The following is a 21073-nucleotide window of genomic DNA, read 5'->3' as shown; positions in this document are numbered from 1 at the left end:
CAACTTCAGTTCTTCAGGAGCCATCCACCTTGTTTTTGAGACAGGGTCTTTTACTGGGATCTGGGACTCAGCAATTAGGCTCTGTTGGCCGCTGAGCCCCAGGGCTTCACCCATCTATTCTTCCCCAGTGCTGACATTGCTGGTGCATGCCATGGCAATCAGGTTTCTGTTTAGTTTCTGGGGTTCAAAATCAGGTCCTCATGCTTATGTAGCAAGCATCTTACTGCTTGAGCCTTCTCCCAGGTTCCTGTAAGGACTTTTGAAGCAGTGTGATTGGCAGCTCTAGAAAATGCTGCTTGTAGGTGTCCATGCTGGCTGGGTGTTTGACAGGTAGTGGATGGGGTGGTAACGTTCCCTTGGGGACTTCATGCTAAACCTGAAAGGATGCTTTCGCACATTCAGGGTGAGTGGGGTAAGGAGGCTGTGGCCAGAGAACCCCATCTCCTGACACAGCCCTCTGTGTGTCTTTTCCTCCTGCAGCCAAAGCAAAGTCGAAATGTGGCCCCACCTTCTTCCCGTGTGCCAGCGGCATCCACTGCATCATTGGCCGCTTCCGCTGCAACGGCTTTGAGGACTGTCCTGATGGCAGCGACGAGGAGAACTGCAGTAAGTTCTGGGAGTTTGGGCGTAGTGATCTTTGCTCTCCTGTGCCTGCTGGGCTGGCTTGACTCTGCTTTCTGTGTTCCTCACAGCCAGATGCTTGGGCGTCCCCTGCTTTTACCCACACGATCTTCTTTAGCACCTCTGGGCATGTGACCTTTTTAATTCTCGGGTACTGTTTGGAGAAGGCCATAGTAAACCCACTGCAGATGCCCGTGAGTTGTCCCCAGTGAGCAGTTGAGGAGACTCAGCTAGAGGTACATAGCTTCCCCAGAGCCACATAGCTCCTTTATACCTCATCCGCTTGACTATGTCAACACCCCATAGTTTTGTACTTGCTTGCTTCTCTGAATGCTCTAGAAACATTGATTTGTTTGTTATATTCTGAGAGTTGGAGAGAGAGCTCAGCAATTAAGAGCACTTGCAGCTCTTGTAGAGGACCCAGGTTCAGTTCCCAGCCTCCACACAATGTCTCACAGCTATCCCAACTCCAGTCCTAAGAGATGTGGCACACTCTTCTGAACTCCAACCACATACATGCATGCAGGCAGATCACTCATATACATAAAAAATTATGCTCTTTGGAAATAAATTCTTGAGAAAGATTCCAGATAGTACAGAGTCAAAATTACCCTTGACTATGACCACTATGTTTTTGACCTGCTATATAATATTTCATATCAATACGCAAACACACAGACACACACACACACACATGCATGCATGCACTCATGCGTGCACATGCTTGCATATTCACTCCAGCTCACCTTGCCTCTTAGCATTCTTGCTGCTGGGTTTAACCCCTCCTTGGTCTGAATGCATGGAGTTTTTTCCAGTTTTTGGGGGGCCACAGTGACCTCACACACTGCAATGTTAGGGTAGGAAAGGTCAAGTTGGCTTGTCCTGTCTCTCCCACATCAGCCATGGCGTTTAGGCAGGGCTGCAGGTGACACAGCTCTGTGTTCTCACTGAGCAGGGATGCTCTTTTCACCCTCACTCCTAAGAGCGTTTTTATGGCGTGTGGTATTTGGGGCTGGCAGTCCTTTCCTCTGAGCACTTTAGGTGGGCCACTTCCTCAGGCCGTTCCGGTTTCCAGTGGCGAAACCACAGTCACTCACTCATTCACCTGTAGATCCTGCATCTGTCCTCTTTGGTTCTCCGCATTTGGATCTTGGTTTGGGGCATTTCTTTGACTTCATTTTGCTTAGGTTTCCTGAGTCTATGTTTTGATTTTTGCCATACTATGTTTCAGCTACCATTTCTTCCAATGTCTCCCAGCACTGGCCTCTGTCCTTATGAAACTCCGGTGGCAAGACTGGATTCCCAGTCTGTCTCCTCAGTCCCCGAGACTCTGTTCACTTTTTACCAGTCACTTTGCCCCTTGTCATTCAGAGGGATACTCTTATTGATCTGTCTTCAAATTCCTCGAGTTCTTCGAGTATTTCCTTTCCCGTCCCCAGTCTGTTTTTCCCTGCTTGCCAGCTGCTGTGTTTTGCTTTGTTTTAATGTTATTATAGATTTTTATTTCTAAAATTTTCTTTTGTTTTTTTTCTCTCTTGTTTCCTTTCTGTGACTCTCTGTTTTTCCATGTGTTTCCAGTGTGTTTGTGATTGCTTGTTAGAGTGGAAGAGATGTGTTAGATTTCTGTGACACAGTTTCAGTACCTGGCCATCTTTATATCAGTGACTATATGCTTGCCGTCTTTGCCCATGTGTTTGGAGATTTTCCTGATTCTCTACATGACAACTAATTTCAGTTTATGTTCTGGCATTTTGTTTATTTTGTCTGATACAAGGATGTTAAATCTGACCATTGAGTTTATAGAAAATTCAGGTTTAGAGGAACATGCCCATAACAGTATATAGAGGCAGAGTGTCAGGTCCAGGGTGTGGAAAAATCATCCAGAAGGAATTCTAGGATGAAGCAAGGAGAAAGGGGGGACCCGTAAACTGAGGGCTTCAGAGATCAGGCAGTCCTGATATGCAGACTGTTTTCTCCTGACTCTAAGTAAAACCACTGTTTAAAAAATACTGAGATAGGGGGCTGGAGAGATGGCTCAGTGGTTAAGAGCATTGCCTGCTCTTCCGAAGGTCCTGAGTTCAATTCCCGGCAACCACATGGTGGCTCACAACCATCTGTAATGAGGTCTGGTGCCCTCTTCTGGCCTGCAGACACACACACGGACAGAATATTGTATACATAATAAATAAATAAATATTTAAAAAAAATACTGAGATAACTGATATCTTGACGTGATGTGATATTTGATATTAAGGCATCATTGCTAATGTTTAAGGTCTAAGGATAGTGGTAATGTGGGTTTCTTTTTTTTTATTCATATCTTTTAGCAGTGAGCATTAGAGTCTATGAAGATCAGATTAAAGGATATCTGTGGTATGCTTTTACTGCTGCTTTCAGGGCAGCTGGGTCTAAAATACATAAATAAACAACGTGTCCCGTACTGCATTTGTCCCCCCCCCCCATGACGGCTTTGAGGCAGGACATGTCAGCCAGGATGTGCCTCTGCTCGTAGACCCTCTGAGAGCCCTGCAGAGCTAGCCTGTGTCCATTGTCTGACTACCTCCAGGTCAGCTTGACTTTCCTTTCGTCTCTTCAGTCAGCTCATAAGTAAACCTGGAGGAGTCAGACCTCGTCTATATATAGACTGGGAGCTGAGAGTCACAGTGGGGCGCTTTCCCCCAGTACTCCAAAGTGATGTCCTTGCGTCTCCTTAAAGACTCCACAGAACCTACTTTCTTGGAAGTGTACCTGACTTGTCAGCGCTGTGCTGGGTCACTGTCCCCCTCTGCCCTCGGCCTTCTTCAAATAGCACATCATCAGAGGGACAAGCGCTGAGTGCCCGTGAGAATCCACTTCTCCCTGCATGCCTGTACCACTGCTTGTCTGCTTCCTTGTGGCTGTCCCGAGAGGACGGGATGGTATGGCCCACAGCTGTGTTCCCAGTGCAGGCATGTTGCAGGTTCCACATGTATTTATGTATTTTGCATGTATTAAGCAAACTTCTCAGGCTTTGTCTTATGCTCTATAAAATTGTTTCCTACCTGGTGTCAGCTTTTTATGAAGAAGGTCTACCAGAGTGCTTTGTTTAGAGGCCATAGTCAATAAATGATTTCTGAATGACTGAATCCAATCAGAGGGCTAAATGAGACGGTGGTCCCTCCCACTGCAATCAGAACAGATTCATAAGATGCAGATGTCTTCCGTTGTCACTTGTGCTCGTAGAGAGTAGGTTCAGATCTTGTCTGGCACATTAGCCCAAGCTCCTCCTGCCTTTCAGATTCTCATCCTCTTTTTTTAGTCTCTATGCCAGACATCTTTGAGGGGCTGCAGTGGGTGCAGGGCTATGTCCTTGCCTCAAGGGAGAGGAGACTCTTCATACACCATCAACAACAGTGTAGAGCCGACATTGGGAGTTGGGGATGGGGGAGATCACGTCCCTTAAGTTAGGCTCATCATGATGATTTGGGGGAAGATGAACCTCAGAGGACTGGTACCAGTTAAAGGACAGTCCCATAGGATATTCCAAGGTCCAAAAGCTGTTCTATGCTGTTTCCAGGACATAGTGGACCACTCGCGCTGAGAGTGTGTGAGCCCTGCTGTATACGCCATCCCTACAGAGAGGCCGTGCTTTCCCCGGGTGCTGTCATGGGTGAAATGGAGACAAGGCAAGGTTCAGTCCCTTGTTATGGTTATGTAATTGACAGGTTGAAATATTAACTCAGGTGGTACAGATGTAAGCGTGGACTCAAATGCAACACGCTATCTCCCATCAACAATAATTATGACAAACACATATTAAGCACTTCTGGGTCACAGGCGAGGGTGGCCCATTTAATCTTCAGAAACGTAAAACACAGTCTCTATTGTCATGTTGTAGATGAGGCGATCCAGAGTTAGAGAAGCTGAATAGTTCGCTCAGCATCATATGGCTATTGAGTGGGCGAGCTGAAATTCGAGCCCAGTGGTACTTCATACCCTCACTTTTAGTACTGCAGCAAGACATAGCTAGATCTGTAGGCTGGGAACATGATGGAAAATCAAAATCTTGGGGTTTATTTTATGCCTGGTGAGGAGCAGCTGGTGCTGAGCCTGGGTAGGAAGACTGAAAGGGTCATCCGTGACTAATGCCTGGGGGACTGGGACTTGGTAGTATCTTTAATGGAAATAATTACCACAGAATAAGGAAGAGGTTGGGGCACAGAGGTGTGAAGAGGGTGTCGCTATTAGGTGTGCAGTTTGAGGTGAGGAAGGATTCAAGCAGAGGGCTCCATGAGGCACTGGGAGAAAAATAGCTCTCACCAGAAGAGGTGTTGAGGGAACCATGCACCGAAAGGCAAAGGTTGACGTGTGGAGTTGGCTTGGAGGACTGGACAGGAGGCATCATGTGTGGGAAACCTTTATGACGCGGCAGGAAGCAGAACTCCTTTAAGTCATCTGTCTGTCTCCTGCCAGCATCACGCTGCCTCTGGAGGGCTTTCAAACCTAAAATGCCCTAGCACTGTAGAGCTGGGAAGAAAGCAGGTAAGATGGAGCCTTCTTGCCTCTTGCTTGAATGGCTCTTCCTTTTGCAGATTCTCGTTACAGCATAAGGGTGCACATAGCCAGGTCTGGTTGGAGCACAGAGGCAAGGACTTCTAAAGCTAAAGCCCCGTAGCCTGGGTGCTGGGCAGGCCCTGGTAGCAGTTGGAACGTAAAAGCTTGTGGTTATTGGCAGACAAACTCCAGGAGAATAGTGAGCACAGTCCAGCTACAGAGAAACGCATGAGGCTAGGAGGACCCATGTGCCACAAGATGGTGGTTAGTAAGCATCCCTGGCTTGTGGAGACCGCAGACTCCATTCTAGAGATGAGGAAGTCTCAGCATGCCTCATCTGCCCCCAACTGTAAACTTCACAAGGAAGTTGGGACTGGGGAGACAGGGTCCCTACAGAGGCCATGAGGTTAGGAAGTGAGTAGTAGCCACCGTAGGGTGGTGGGGGCCAGTTTTCATGTGAACCCCTTGAAGTGGGAAAGGCTTTCAATGAAGTAAAGAGGACGCGTCCTAAATCCTGCTGGAGACAGATGGCTTCATTTCCTGTGTCGAAGCCAGTCAGTTGCTTTTGGATGACTGCTTTGTTCCTGTGGTCCACTCTCTTCAGTGTGGCCAAATCAGGGCAGCCAGTTTCCTTAGCTCCTCTCTGGGCCTGTTCCCTCCCTCTGGCAGAGAGAGACTCACTTGCTTTCCTGTGGACTGTGGACTAGGAAGCCGACCATCAGAGCCCAACGTTTTTATGATAATAATTCCCAAAGAACTTCCGAGCTAGCAAGTCCATCTGTTAAACTGAGGCCACAAACAATTTTTCTCCATCCCCAGTGAAATAGACACCAGAAGACACCATATTCCTCTCTGTAGTTAACTGAGTAAATTCCCATACAGGTAATGACTGGTAAGCTTTAGAAAGGATGGAGACAGCACAGCCATTTGGGGCAGAGCAAGTATTGCTAAGTATACCACAGCATAACCTCCTGTAGGACAATACTGTCTCCAATCCGTCTGTGAGCTAGCATGTCAGTGTTTGTGCCAACCACAGTAATAGCTGCAGAGTCCTCAAAGACACAGAAGAAAAAAACGTGGGTTTCCTGCAGCTTTGGAGAAGATCTGCTTCCCTGGTGAGCAAGTCTGCCTAGAGACTGCACAGTGATGGCTTTGGGTACCATAACTGACAGGCATGTTCTCTGAGACTGGGCTGCATCTCAGCTTTATCAACATTTAACCTTTTTGATAGCAGTTCAGGCTCAGTCTAAAGAACATTTTTTTTTCTTTTCTGTCCCCTCTAGTATTTGTTGACTTTCTTGCCTGTGGTTAGTTTGCCCAGGGTGGCAGATAGCCTCTGGCTTGCTCCCTCTGGTTTGCTCCGTGCTTGGGAGCTAGAAGGAAGGGCTTGTCAGGACCTGAGGAAAGGAAGACACAGAAGACGCCAGGGGAGGTGGAAACTCGAGAGCCCCTCCAAGGCTTCTGGAGTGTTCTAGACACACATGTAGTCATGTGTGTTTTGGCCAGCTTACTGCTGGCTTCGGGACGTGTCCTTTGTTTCACTACCCTCTGTTTCTCTGCCCCTCAGGAGGGAGGCTCAAATGTCAGGGTTTCTCTGGCTCCTTGAGCGGCAGACACAAGTGTGCCTGTGGATCCTGAAAAACTGTGTCTTGTGGGCCAGTTTATGTCCGATAACCCCAAAGAAAGGAGATGTTGGCCAAAAGTATTCCTGTTAGAATGGATTAAGAGTTTCTAGTGAAGTCTTTTCTATTTTGCTTTATTTGTGTGTATGTTCACGAGTGTGTGTATGCACATGTGAGTACCTGCATGTGGACATGCGGAGGCCACCAGGCAGTGTTGACATTGTTCCTCCCCAGGTACCATCTGCCATTTGTTTTGTTAAGACAAGGTCTCTGGATGAGCCTGGAGCTCCCTGGTTCTGCTGGCTCAACTGGCAGTGAGTTCCAGGACCCACTTGTCCCTGCCCTCTCCACTGCTATAGTTATAGACATGTGTCGCCAAGCCCGTTGTGGGTGTTGGAGATCTGAACCCAGACCCTCAAGCTCACAGGGCAAGGCAAGCACTGCAGTCCACTGACTGACTGTCACCCGAGCCCCCAGGGAAGTCTTCTAAACACCCTGAAAGGAGATGTCAAATAGAGAAAAATCTGTGTTCCTGCTACTCGGTCTCAGAAACTTTCTTCACTTCCTTCTTTGCTTTCGATTTTTAAAACAATGCCTCCAGATATATTAGGGGTTTCTGGTGGGACCCTCTGAGCCCCTACCTGTCTCTGTCCTCTCCAGAGGCATCCACTGCCCTGAGCTTCTGATATTCATTGCTATATATGTTTTTATTCATCAACATGTGTTTTTTATTCCATAATAGAAGTGGAGTTCTTTTGCTTGAGTAACTTTATGGCCACGGGACAACACTGCACACTCTCAGGTCCTTGCTTTTCTCCTGTGCTATTCTCCTTGTGATGTGTGTCTGTCCTCACACCAGTTTGTTTCCTCTTCCATGCTGTGCAGCCGCTCTTGGCATTCTATGGCCCACTATTGGTTTTTGCAAATAAAGGTTTATTAGAAGACAGCTGTGTCCTTTGTTTATGAATTATCAGTACCAATAGCCAAGTCATTATAACACAGATGAAAATAAAATGGCTCACAAAACTTCAACTGTGTGACTTTAAGTGCCCTTTACAGGAAACCCTGATTTAAGCTGTAGACTATTACTTTGTTATGACTCTATTAGGGACCATTTGGGTCAGTTGGTTTTTTTGTTTTTTGATAGTGACTTTAGCATACACTTTTAAATTTGTTTTAAGGTCTCTTTTGAGCAGGAGGTGAAGTTACTAGATATTAATAAACTGATGTCCAAGGTAGCCCCCTCCCCCAGCTGCTTCCCCTTCAGAGTCCAGGAGGCAGCCTCTTCTTCCACATCTCCATCAACAACCTGTGCCTTAGGACCTTAAGTGGGGCCCATCTGATGCATCGTTCCACGTCATGGGCAAGGTTTTACTGACCAGTTAGCAGGCCCTTGTATGGTAAATGCTTTCTGTGTCCTTTGCCTGTTTTTCTGTCTTGCTGACTTTCGCCTTTTGGTTGTTGAAGTTAGTTCTTTATATATTCTGGCTGCTGGCCCTGTTGGTTTACTTATTAAAGTCAACCAATGTCTTATTTTTCAAACACACACACAGAAGCATGAGCAGATTCATAGCGTGCCTGCACACACAGATAAGCAGTCACACACAAGACCGAGACTGGTCTCTCTTAGGAAAGTTCAGAAGCCTCTGAGACTGAACATGAAGTAAGAGGTGGCATCCTTGTGAGCTGCAGGTCGATGTGAGCTTACCCTGCTCTGTCCTGGACCAGCCTGCCCGCTCTGCCAGGCTGTGGGACTGAGTTGATTGGTATTGATGTTTTGACTGCACAGACATGACCCACCAGGGTGCAAGGAAGCTGAAGGCCACTGTGCTGAGATCTGATGAACAGGAGGCTGGGTTTGAAGATTTGCCAGGGACGAAAACCAAATGTGATTTGTGGTTTTGGATTTCCCCATTTGGGTTTTGGCTACAGGGAGACCTTGGTTCCAGCTTGATTAAGTTGAGCCATTCTCTGGCCCACAGTGATTTAATTATTAACTCTTCCATTATCAGGCTGAATGTCCGTTGTTTGGCTTTACACTGGTCCCTTATCCTTAAAATCCAGAGCTCTAACCTACCCTATTCCCCTAGTTCCTCCGACCTTTCAAATTAAACTTTCCACCTTGAGTGAAAAGGAAAAAAAATCAACCATCTTTCAGGTTTTTATAAGTGTGGAAGTTGACCAAGTCCACACAACTGTGATGTCTGAGTATGTCAACAAAGCTCGGGAGGATGGAGCTGACAGATCCAATACACACTCCCCAGTTCAGGACCATGGAGAGACACTGAGCCGGACTTGGCTTAGATTGTGCCGAGCCTCAGGACTGGGCCTGGTGTCCACTATGGTCCTGTTCTTGCCACACACAGTCTAGGTACAGGCTCAGTTCTTCCTAGAGGTCCATGACACCCCTCTTCATCATCACCACTGTCCTTCCTTGTCTAGGCCACACACTCTGGGTACCCAGGACAGACAGCTAGATATCATAGCTGTGAACCACACAAAGACCCTCACAGGAAATCAGCACATCTGTGGCACTCTGCCTCACTCCCTTGTCCCTTGCAGGGGAATGAGGACGAGACTCGGCCCAGGGCCCTGCTTTCAGTCAGTGTGGTGGCTGAGTAGACGGCCTCTAGTAGCCATGAGGCAGCTCACACTCACTCAGCACTCTCTGCGTCATGACAGACGTGAACGTTTTCTGTCAGTCTCCTCTGGTGCTGAAGCGAATGCTGTGAGCAGGAGGATTGACGTCACGGGCCTGCTACTGCCATTTTAGAGCGTTTGGCCACTGGCCACACTGGGTCTCAGGAGATTACGAAGCAAGCAAGGGTGGGGATTGGTTACTGTTTGTTTGTTTGTTTGTTTGTTTGTTTGTTTTTAGATAAGGGCTCATTATTTAGACTGGCTTGCCTTGAACTCACAGAGATCCACATACCTTTGCCCCTGGAGTACTAGAATTGAAGGTGTGAGCCACCACACACAGCAGCTAGAGACATTTCTACTCAGCCACATCACTAATTGAAAAGAGGGCCTTGTCCCCATTGTCCTTCAGGGGAAGGGGAAGCAAGACAAACTGTGCGGTAGAAGATGTTTCCCTGGAGAGATGACTTCCATGCAGTTCACTGGTTTTGTGTCTGCCTGACACTCTCCAGTTGGCACCCCTTTTCTGAAGGGCAGAACCCAGCACTGTGATTTCTTTTAAGATCCTTGAAAGGGCCTTGAGCAGTTGCCCCATGGAGGTGTGAAGGCCATCGCTAGGCTAGCAGGCCTGGACGAATGAGGAGTCTGACCTACAGAGAAGGCATCAGAGGGGCTGTGGCCATAGCTCAGTAAAGTGCTTTCCTATAGTGGTATTTTATTTGTTTTTATTTTAATAAATAAAGCTTACCTTAAGATCAGAGTGCAAAGCTAAGTTGCTAAAAGCCAGGGAGTGGTGACACCTTTAATCCCAGGACTCAAGGCCACCCTGGGCTACAGGAGGTTGATTCTGTCTAAAAAGAGAATAGAACTCACACGAAGATGATCCCAGCACTTGGGATCCCGCGTCCTTAGTCCAGAGCTAGGGAGGTGAAGGCAGGAGGGATATGACTGGGCAGAGAGAGGGATATAAGGAGGAGACAGTGGAGTCGGAGGTTTGGTGGAGACACAGTGCAGTCTAGGCAGACTGAGGTTTGCCCTCTTGGTCTAAGCATTGGTAGAGGTAAAAGAACTCTCTAGTTGCTGGAACTTTGCTTCTCTGATCCTTCAGCTTTCACCCCCTAAAATCTGAACCTGAGTTTCATTTATTAAGACCAATTAGAATTCATGCTATACTTTCCGCATGAGCACAGGGACCTGAGTTCAGATCTTCAGCACCACTTACTTGTGTGTGTGGTTGCTGATCTGTAATCTCAGCCCTGTGGGGTAGGAATGGGGTAGAGACAGGAAGAGCTCCTGAACTTAGGTGGGGAGCGAGTAAGGAGGACACCTGCTGTTGACCTTCTGCTCAAAAGACACCCTAGAAGGAGGGAGGAGATGCAAGAACTGCTCATAGCTCATGAATCTAATCAGCTGGTCCCTTTCTTAGGGGCAGAAGGTCCCCAAGTTGACTGCTGCTTCTGACTCTGCAGTTCTATGTTTTCTGTCACCAGCCGTCCCCTGGAGACTCCACAATTAAAGCCCTTGAGCTCTAAGCTTAGACTCAATATAGGGTTCTCTCTCTCTCTCTCTCTCTCTCTCTCTCTCTCCCTCCCTCCCTCCCTCCCTCCCTCCCCCTCTCCCTCTCCCTCTCCCTCTCCCTCTCCCTCTCCCTCTCCCTCTCCCTCTCTTTGGTTTGTTTGTTTTTGAAGACAGAGTTTCTCTGTGTAGCTTTGGAGCCTGTCCAGGAACTAGCTCTTATAGACCAGGCTGGCCTCGAACTCACAGAGATCTGCCTGCCTCTGCTTCCCCAGTGCTGGGATTAAAGGCGTGTGCCACCACCACCTGGCAGGGTTGAGTCTTTAGAGGAGACTTTGACCTCCAGCCCTGGTGGTGTCCTAGAGAAGGGCTTAGGAAGGTACAGAATAAATAAAGTTTATCTTGTCCAGGTCATGGGCTGGCCAGTCTCTGGGATGGGCTGTACAGCCTAGCTCTGCTGCTTTCCTGACTAGAGAAGTCTCCTGGGCCCTCAAGGGGATAACTAGGCTCCCTGATGACCCATTCTCTTCTCTCCCCACAGCAGCAAACCCCCTGCTCTGCTCCACCGCCCGCTACCACTGCAGGAATGGCCTGTGCATTGACAAGAGCTTCATCTGTGATGGACAGAACAACTGTCAAGACAACAGCGACGAGGAGAGCTGCGAGAGTTCTCTTGGTGGGTACTGCTCTAAATCAGGCGAGGGGGGAAAGAGACGCACCGGTGCCCTCTTCCTAACAGCAGCGCTGGTGACTTTTGTGCATGCTTTTATCCTGGGTGTTGCAGTCTTGATAACATTGTTCCACCTTTATCCTGGGTGTTGCAGTCTTGATAACATTGTTCCGCCTTTATCCTGGGTGTTGTAGTCTTGGTACCCTTATGCTGCCTTTATCCTGGGTGTTGCGGTCTTGGTACCATTGTGCCTATCATTTTGACTTTGGCCACTGTATATGCGTTTCTCCTATAGTCATCTTTGGTTGCATTACGTGCCTACTGAATTTCTTTGCTACGGTTTTCCACAGTGTAGTGTTGTCGAGAGTCATGTGAGTCGTTTCCCTCCGTTGAATTCCTTCTATTGGATGAGTTCTGAAGAGCGAGATGCCTGCACGAGTCATGACCACATTTCTCCACACAGCTGGCTGCAATTTTCTCTCGGGTTTCACTGCTGTGCCTGTCAGTTCTTCCCTGACAGCTCAGTCACATTCATGGCTGCTCTGGCTTTGACTTTTTTCTTCTCAGTTTTGTTAACTTAGTAGTCATGAAATGATAGCCTCCCCAAGTACTGTCATCTGTCTGATGAGCACTGATACGCCCAGCCCCCCCCCCCCCCGCATGCGTTTACTACTCGGTTCCTCTGCGGCTTGTCTGTGCATATAGAAGCTCTTGATTTGGGAGTTATTTCATAGAAACTGATGGCTGCAGCTGGAGGAAGGACATTGAAGGCTAAGGTTTCTCCTTCCTGTGGAGATTCCCGGGATCTTGTTCAGTGAACGTGCATGTCTGTCCGTCCGTCCTTCCTTCCTTCCTTCCTTCCTTCCTTCCTTCCTTCCTTCCTTCCTTCCTTCCTTCCTTCCTTCCTCTTTCCCTCCTCCCTCCTTCCCTCTCTCCGCCCTCTTTCCTTCTCCCTCCCTTTTGGCCTCCCTTGAGTACTCATTCTCTCCCCCTCCCATGTAAACCAAAGCTTACTTGTACCCTAGAATGACCTTGAACTTCTGATCCTGCTGCCTCCCCCCTAGTTCATAAGCTGTTATGCCTGGTTTTTCTTAGTGCTGGGGGTGAAACCCTGGATGTCACACATGCCAAACAAGCGTTATGTCTACTAACTGCCCTACAGCCCCAGCTCCCACCATGTGCGTCTTCAGTGAAGACATCGGAGTACAAAGCTTTATTAATGCGCCGCTATTTTAAGGCATTTGGAAGAACAAGTATTTCTAATGTTACAAATTGACTTAATTTCTTTGCGATCTCTACTTCTTCCCATTAATAGTGTTCTGCGACTACGAGTCACCCATATTGTTGCTTGCTGGTAGAGTTCATTTGTTTTTCAGTGTTTGACTGAATGGCCATGTTTGCAGATTTAATAAAATTACAAGACAAGCAAGAGATTTAACTGGTTGTAATATGTTTGGAGGTGAAGCTAGGTAGGGGGACGTTTCTGGGGGACAAATAGAGGTTGTTTTCAAGGTCCTTTTATTTTGCTTGCTGCTTATTATGTCATTAAAATGCAGGAATGAGTGAGCAAATGGAGCATTTTCACACCACCAGAGGTGTGTGGACCAGGCAGGAACATGACCTCTAACGTCTGTATGACTGGGGGCCATAGACAAGGTAAAATGCGTGGCCGAACAGGCTTTGCCAGAATCTGCGGGAAGGACTCAGTGGGGCGAGTGGTGGTAGAATTATAAGATTCTTTCGTGGGAAACTTACCCCTTGGGTGTTTTCATCGGTGCTCAGTAAGAATAAGTGTGCACCCAGCTGCAGCAGCCACTGTCACGTGTGTGGTCTCTCTTGGAATGCAGGGGCTGGGACCCCACTGCAGAATGACTGAATCAGGTTTTGTTTTAATACCACGCCGGGTGATTCTAATGCCCAAGTCTAGGAGCAACTGCTCTGACCTAGCTCTAACTTCAGAGAGGGCTTGAGTTCATCATTTACCAGGGAAACTTTAAACTCCTGTGCCTGTGTGCATGGCTTTACAAAGTCAAATCTTTATCGTGGAAAACTTATGTTGAGGTTAGATGCTAACGGGGATGACAGTCACAGAGTTGAGTAAATACACGGATAGGTATGGAGGACGCTTTCCTACAGAGACTGCTTCTCACCTAGTATTGATGTTCTCGTGTATCTTAGCCCCACCTGTGGTGCCTGAAGGTTTCACGAGAAGGACTTCAATCTAAGCTGTGAGTCCCGATTTGTCTGGGCCATTGTTCCGCACTCCACTGTGTGGTCATGTCGACAACATCCTGTGCCGTTCTGTGATTGGGTTGTTGTTCATCCGTCAGAGGGATGGCTGGTAACCCCTCTGTAGTCTAGCTGTAGTTGTGGTTAGTGCTTATAAATTCTGCTTCTTTTTCTCTCTGTTTCACTCTCACAGGGACAGAGAGTTTAGAAATTGGTGGTGGTGCACCCAAGCTTCGCCTTTGGCCTCTGGACCCTGTTGCTGTATGGTTCATTTTGACTATCAGTCCACCGTCATGGGTTCTGTCCCTCCAGGACTGTGAGGCAAAACGACCTTTTTCTCTTATGTAGCTTTGGTCAGAGCATTTTATCATAGCAATGGAAACGGAACTAAGACACCTGCCTCCCAGGCCTTGTGTGTAGTTGTTCAGTATCAAATGAAAGACTTTGAACCATGTTGATACCAAAAAAAAAAAACCAAAAACCCAGGGAAAAACAAAAAACGTGTGAGGTGACCATTGTGCTGGGAATCTTTCCTAGCTACCGAGGAGTGGAAGGTGTGTCTTTTTTGCCTCTCCAATCCCAGGCATCCTGCCTACCCAGTGTCTCGCCCGTAGTGGGCTCCGTAAGTTTTGACAAATAGGAAAAATAAATCTCTGTTGTGGTTCCCTGTGCTTATCGTGTTTATTTCAGTATGCGAATGAACGTTCCCACAGCTTATTAAAGTAACCTGTTGTCACGGGTTCAGTAGGGAGGTCTCTGCCTTTCCATCTAAGGGAGTGTCCTGAAGGAAGCACAAGCTGTGAGTGAGTCTTAGACTTGAGTCCCATTGGCCAGCCTATGTTTCTACATCCCTCCTGCAGCGTCCGTCTCCCCCACGTTAGACAAGACTGTTATCCTCAAGGACACACTTTGTAGCCTCTAGATAGGAATGCTTGCTGCAGACAAACGAACGCCAGTTATGTGAGAAAACCTTCCCTGCGCTGGGCTGTGGAGAAACGGGGCTCCATGCAGTGTCTTCCTAAAGCATCTCAAAGACTTCTTCCCTGGACAGAGTGTACACTCATGCCTCATGGGATTATCAGTGCTTTCAACACACTGGGTTCTCGGCTCAGCGCCTCTGCACAAGAACTCACCCCCTGGGCTTCTGCCTCTGAAAAGCCCTTTGCTTTCAGTTGATGTGAGAAGAAAAAGAGAGATTTTCCAATGTTTGGAAGAAGTGAATAAAACTGACTTCAAGGCAAGGACATGAGTTGTTCTAAATGCTTTTCTCCTAATCTGAGTAGGTTGAAATCAGTCTCTATTTATGGTGGATCCTCTCCGAAAATGTCAGCCCAGTCCGTGAGGACCTGGGAGTCGGGGAGACTATGGAAGAGTATTGCAGCGTGCTGTGTGGGATGCATTTAGAGACTCGTGGACTCAGATCTTATCGGGGCTTTGTTGATTTGCTGTGTCGCCTGCAGGAGATACTTTGACAAGGCCATCTTTGGGACAGCCTCACTGTGACTGTCCTGTGCTTTGGAACTCGGATGCTGTATATCTTCCATGTAGCAGCAAGTGCCATACGTGTGATAGGGAACACCGTTCTGGTACCTTGAAAATGTTATCTGAATGTGGCATTGGTGTCTACTGATGGCACCTCCTGGCACTCACGCCTGTGTGCAGTCCCACCCTTTTATAAATGATCTGAATTGTTTCTTTCTCTCCTCACTCTCTCGTTCTTTCTCTGTCTTTGGGGAAAAAATGCGTAGAATTGACTATCTTAAGTTTTGAAAAGTACTTTTGACTTTTTCCAGTTCAGTGGCAGAAATTATGCTTCCGTTGTGCTAGAACTTTTACATCTTGAAACTGGGCTTACTTAAGAAACAAAGAAACAAAATGTTCTCTACTCCACCCCAGAACCTGAGAACCACTTTCTGCTTCCTGCCTTGATTAACTTGGTAGCTTTAGGTACTGTATAAGTAGAGTTGTGTAACGTTTGTCTTTTTTTGTGAGTGCTCGGTTCACGTGGTATGTCATTAGGGTTCAAATATTTTATAGCATGAATGGCAGTTTCCTTCCTTTTAAAAGCCAATACTGTTCCTTTTTATTGATAGACCACATTTGACTCCTCTATCACTTTTGACTCTAGCGAATGATGCTGTGTGAACAGATGCGCTTTTGTGACCTACTTTGAACCAGAGAAATGCAGCAAGCACGGGACGTCGTCTCCAGGATTAGGTTACGACCCCTTCCCTCGTACTCTGTCCTGCTTTCCTGACGAGGGCCACTTTCCGTGTTGGAAGTTGCGAGCTGCAGAGGCTCCTGTGGCAGGGAGTTGAGGGAGGACCCCAGCCTTAAGCCAGTAAGGAACGGAGGTCTGGCAGCAGCCTCAGAGGTGAGACTGGAGAGGGAACCTCCCCTGTGAAACCTCGGTTGTAGTTGAGGTGACATTAGATAATTTGTATACAGAGCGCCTCAGAGGGGGGCTCCTGTGATTGGTGCTTTAGTCCCAGACGGTGATGTTCAGCCGGGCTTTGGGAGGGGACCACACAGGACTTTATAGGAACAGTACACGCAGGAAGTCAAACTCGGGGTCACGGACCTTTGTCCACATCCTGCTTGTGTTGTTCTGCTGTGTTCTAACAACCCCATCCTCACCCCAGGGTCCTGCGTTCTTGCCCCTCCTTCTGGATGAAGAGGTAAAGAATTCTTAGGCCAAGTGCACACAGCAAGCAAGTAGGGAGCCGAGACGTGAACTTGAGTTGAGGCAGTGCCCACCACCACTCCTCCCCCTCTACCATCTGGCACACTAGAATTTCGGGAAGCAGTCTGGCCCCAGGTGCAATGAGTTAAAGGGGAGGGGGAACCGTGAAATGGGCATGATCCTCCTCTTGTGCTACAGTCTGCTCAGTAAAGGAGCTCTCCACTGCTGGGCGTCCTGCCCACTGTGGCATTTTTGAGGTGAGCTCTGCCTAGGGAACCACCCCTACAGGGAGTTGGTGGAGGAGTTTTGTGCCTGGCAGAGCATCTTTATTTTCTTGCTGTGCCCTGGTGATAAGGCTTCAGGAGAATGGAAGGCTGTTTGAGGTTTGGCACCTCACCAGAAGCCAGCTATGGTAGCTTCGTGCTGTTTCTTCTGCAGGGTGTGTTTGTGTGTGTGTGTGTGTGTGTGTGTGTATTGTGGTATGTACATGCGTGCACTGGGGACGGTAAGCATTAGCATTTATCAACCTGGATATTTCTCTCAGTGGATGCCTGATGCGGAAACTGTCAGGTTCCAGGCCTGTGTGCAGACTGGGATCTTGCTCTCTTGTTGAATTACGGTTTTTCCTTCTGAAAATTAACTTAGGCAAATCCAGACCCTGCCTCCAGTTTCACAGACTATGGCCATGTTTAAGAATAGGATCATTGAGGATAGAATTAGTTAGGATAAGGTCCCATTAGCATAGGGTGAGCCTCTGATTCCACCAGTGTCCTTATAGTAAGGGAGTGTAGGTGTATCACACACACCCAGGGAGAACATTGTAGGACATAAAAGTAGAATGGGAGGATGCTTTCAGTACAGATGGCTAAGAAGCCAGAAAAGGAGCAGACTGTCCTCGCAGCCTTCAGAGGGAGCCCCTCCTCCATCACCTTAATCTTGGACTTCTAGTCTTTCACATTGCACCACGATAGATTTCTCCTGTTCAACATCCCACCCACAAGCCATTGGTATTGTTACGGCAGACCTACTCGGCTGTTGCAGCCCCCAAGAAGTAGCCTCTCATTAAAGCACAGACTCACCTTTTGTGGAACACCAGAAATAGCAACAGAGATGTGAAGGCCTGGATAGTCATCACAGGGGACAGACCCAGTGGAGACAGGGAGGGCGGGGGGGATGCAGAAAAGGACCATCTGGGGAGAGAGCTGGTCTGTCCCTGTGCAGGGTGATAGGGCCACGGTGAGTTTCAGAAACTCCTTTAAACCTGAATTCCAAGAGCCTCGTTTCCTGTACTTGTGCCCCCTTGGCTCCTAGCTCCTTAGCTCTGTCCTCAAGTGGCTCTGGCACTGGAATTGGTAGAGGCAGAGCCTCTGCACTAGGTCACTCGCCCCCTTGTTTTCTTCCCCGCTGCAGGCCTTGCTGCTTTTCTGTTACCGTGATGAGCACAACCTAGCGGAAGAAAGGGTTGATTTCTTTTCATCTTCTACTTTCAAGTCCATCTTTGAGGGAAATCAGGACGGGAGCCTGAAGGAGAAGCCATGGAGGCATGCTGCCTGCTGGTTCACTCTCCAGCTTGTTCTCTGACTCCTGCTTAGCTGACTTTCTTATACAGCCTAGGATCACCTGCCTAAGGATGGTGCCACCCACAGTGGGCTGAACAATAAGACAATCCCCATAGGCATGTCCACAGGCCATTATAATCTAGATGATTCCTCAACCAAGGCTTTCCACTGAGATAACTGTGAGCTCTGTCACGTTGAATTTCCTAGTCCATCTGTCTTAGCAAGTGGGCCCTGATATATTATTGGAGCCTGTGTTTTAGGAATATGTGTATGGCTACTTGATAGAACCAAACCAAGGTGAAAGTGTCTTGGCACCTGGTCACCATATTCAGCCACCACTGCTAACTCTACGGATTTTTTTCAAACATTTGTGGGTCATTGAAAGAATTGCTACTTGGCTAATGCTGAACTTTAGAGCTTGGTCTTCTCCTGTGGGCCACCTCTGCTGTCCACCGTGTAGTAGCTTGGCGAACCATTCTCGGTTCTTTGCTCTCGAAGACCCTTTTCACTGTACTGGTAGAGTGGCCAAAAAAAAAAAAAGTCTCTGGGTGGTGGTGGCGCACACCTTTAATCCAGCACTTGGAAGGCAGAGGCAGGAGGATCTCTGTGAGTTAAAGGCCAGCCTACCTAGTCTTCAAAGTGAGTCCAAGACAGGCTTCAAAGATACAAAAAACAAAACAGAAAAGCCTCTGCTCATGGGTCCTGGGCTCACTTTGACCCGTGGAATGTTGGCTGACATAAGGAGACTTACTAAGGTGCAGGGTCCCTGTGCTGGTCTGTCTTATGTCAGCTTGACATAAGCTGTAGTCATCCCAAAGGAGGGAACCTCAATTGAGAAAATGCCTCCCTAAGAGGGCATTTTCTTAATTAGTGATTGGTAGGGGAAGGCCCATCCCATTGTGAGTGGTGCCACTCCTTGTCTGGTGCTCCTGGATTCTATAATAGGCTGAGCGAGCCATGAGGAGCAAGTCAGTAAGCAGCACCCCTGCATGGCCTCTGCTTCAGCTCCTGCCTCCAGGTTCCTGCTCTGCTTGAGTTCCTGCCCTGATTTCTTTTGGTGATGAACAGTGATGTGGAAGTGTAAGCTGAGTGAACCCTCTCCTCCCAGCTTGCTGTTTCGGTCATGGTGTCTCGTTGCAGCAATAGATCGCGAAGACAGTCTGTTGCATTTCAGTCGTCTCCAGACGACTAGAACCCACCCCACCCCAAAGTGAAAGCAGAGCAAATAGTTGTGTGGACCTGAGGCAGGCCAGAGTATCTGTCATCCTGGTGCAAGTGTGTGGGTCTGAGGCTGTTCACGTCTGGCAGCAAGAACAGAAGGATGACAGAGGAAGGGCTAAGTTATTATACCTCTCATAGGCATGCTACTAAAGGCACACTTCCTCCAATTAACCCCCCGCCTGCCCCCTCATCCCCACCTGCACTTCCACCCCCATCTGCACCCTCCCCCCACCTGCATCCCTAACCCACTTCCATCCCCACCTGCACCCCCACAGTTCCATTGCTCAGTCTGGTTAGTTCAGAGCTCTCATGATCTGGTCGTCTCGATAAATGCCCTCATAGACATGCCCAGTGGTGTACTGTGGGAACTCCTGCTGTCTGAGTCTAGTCAGATTGATAGTCAAGATTTTACCATCCCATGAAGGTGTTAACAGTGAGAATAGTTGAGCCAGTATTTTTAGGAAGTAAGTAAAATCAGAATCAACAAGGCACAGTGACGAACTGAACAAGGGAAGGGAGGTTAGACTGTGCAGGCCACTGCAGGGACAGTAGCTTGGTGGACTGGAAGCTTGTGCTTGCTTTCTGCTTTGCAGCCTCAGTCCCCTCACCAGCCCACATCATTGAGAGTCAGAGTCACTTACGGTTTTTTAAGACCTTTGCTGCCTGTCACTAAAGAGATCCAAGTAACTGAGCCACGAACGATGATGCCTAGGGATGTCGTAGAGAGCTTGGGAAGGGAGAACTGCTCATTTGAGCCTAGACTTCCAAGTAGGGATGGCAAAGAAATTTCAATGAAGAAAAGTCTAGGTTTAATATATAACACAGAGTGTCACAAACCTGGATTTGATGAGTGACTATTATTTATCCTAAGATTTGTGGCTATCCAGTGATGTCAAGAACTTTCTTCAAGGGATCCTAAGAAAAAGTCATCCCCCTTAAAGAATTCATTTAGCTTTAGTTAGACTAAAACTGCTGGAGGTCCATTCAGCAAGAGGAATAAGAAAGTTCTTCCCCCCTCCCTTTCCTCCTGCTTTTAATTTAAGAATTTGAAATCCCAGCTGGGCTGGGAAAGACAGAAAATGCTGACTTCATTGGAAGAGACAGAAGGAGGCTGGGAGCGGCTGATTGCCGCCTTTCTGTACCCGTGGGCTTTTCTTCTTGGTAATTGAGTGTTTGCATCCGAATCGTCCTTCCCTTTAACCACTGCAGCAGGAGTTTGAAGATTTCTGAAACACCCCTCATTTAGAAGCAAATCAGACCGATTCTGCACTCATGGCAGTAATTGCTTCCTGGTCTCTTCCCCACTGTGGTAATCTGCTGAGCTGCTGCTTGGGTCTCTTCACGCTGCTCTTGCACTAGCTCTGGCCCCTTTCCCTCTGCTGGTCCCTGGGGAATGGGAGAGGCTAGCCTAGACACTTGAGGAGTGTGCCTTGCCTGAGTGGATGGACCAGGTTTTAGGGAAGTGGGGTCACATGTGCAACTGACTGCTTTTCTCCCAGGTCCGCTCTGCAGGTTCTCACAGCCCGGGGCAGCTGTGTTACTGGAGGATGCAGGGACATTTCTTCCTCCAAAGACTGACTGTGACCCTCAGCTTGCTAACTCCATCAACACTCTGCTCTGTGGACCCTTCCTAGTGCTCATTCCTACATCACTGTTTGTGTTGTCTGAGGCTGACCAGCTCCTCCCAGCACTGGAGGAAATTCAGAGCCAGACCAGATCAAAGTCGCTCAGTTTTGCAATTGAGAAACATAATCCTCTCCTGATAATTACCCTAACGTGTGAT

At 48.0% G+C, this 21073-nt stretch overlaps 1 protein-coding gene across 3 annotated transcripts in view; it reads left to right on the top strand.

Annotated features, from left to right (window-relative positions):
* Nucleotides 1-21073, top strand: part of Ldlrad3 (low density lipoprotein receptor class A domain containing 3) — a 243827-nt gene that overhangs the window by 118288 nt on the left and 104466 nt on the right. For 2 of the 3 annotated variants that reach the window (XM_075961535.1, XM_075961532.1), the window contains exons 3-4: nucleotides 481-606; nucleotides 11470-11604. In XM_075961535.1, the coding sequence (XP_075817650.1) occupies nucleotides 481-606; nucleotides 11470-11604 (261 nt within the window). The remainder of the gene's footprint in view (nucleotides 1-480; nucleotides 607-11469; nucleotides 11605-21073) is intronic. The other variant, XM_075961533.1, reaches the window with a different exon arrangement.

This window comes from Microtus pennsylvanicus, chromosome 2 (assembly GCF_037038515.1).
Source record: "Microtus pennsylvanicus isolate mMicPen1 chromosome 2, mMicPen1.hap1, whole genome shotgun sequence".
Classification (NCBI taxonomy): Eukaryota; Metazoa; Chordata; class Mammalia; order Rodentia; family Cricetidae; genus Microtus; species Microtus pennsylvanicus.
This window is presented reverse-complemented; position numbering and strand designations above follow the sequence as displayed.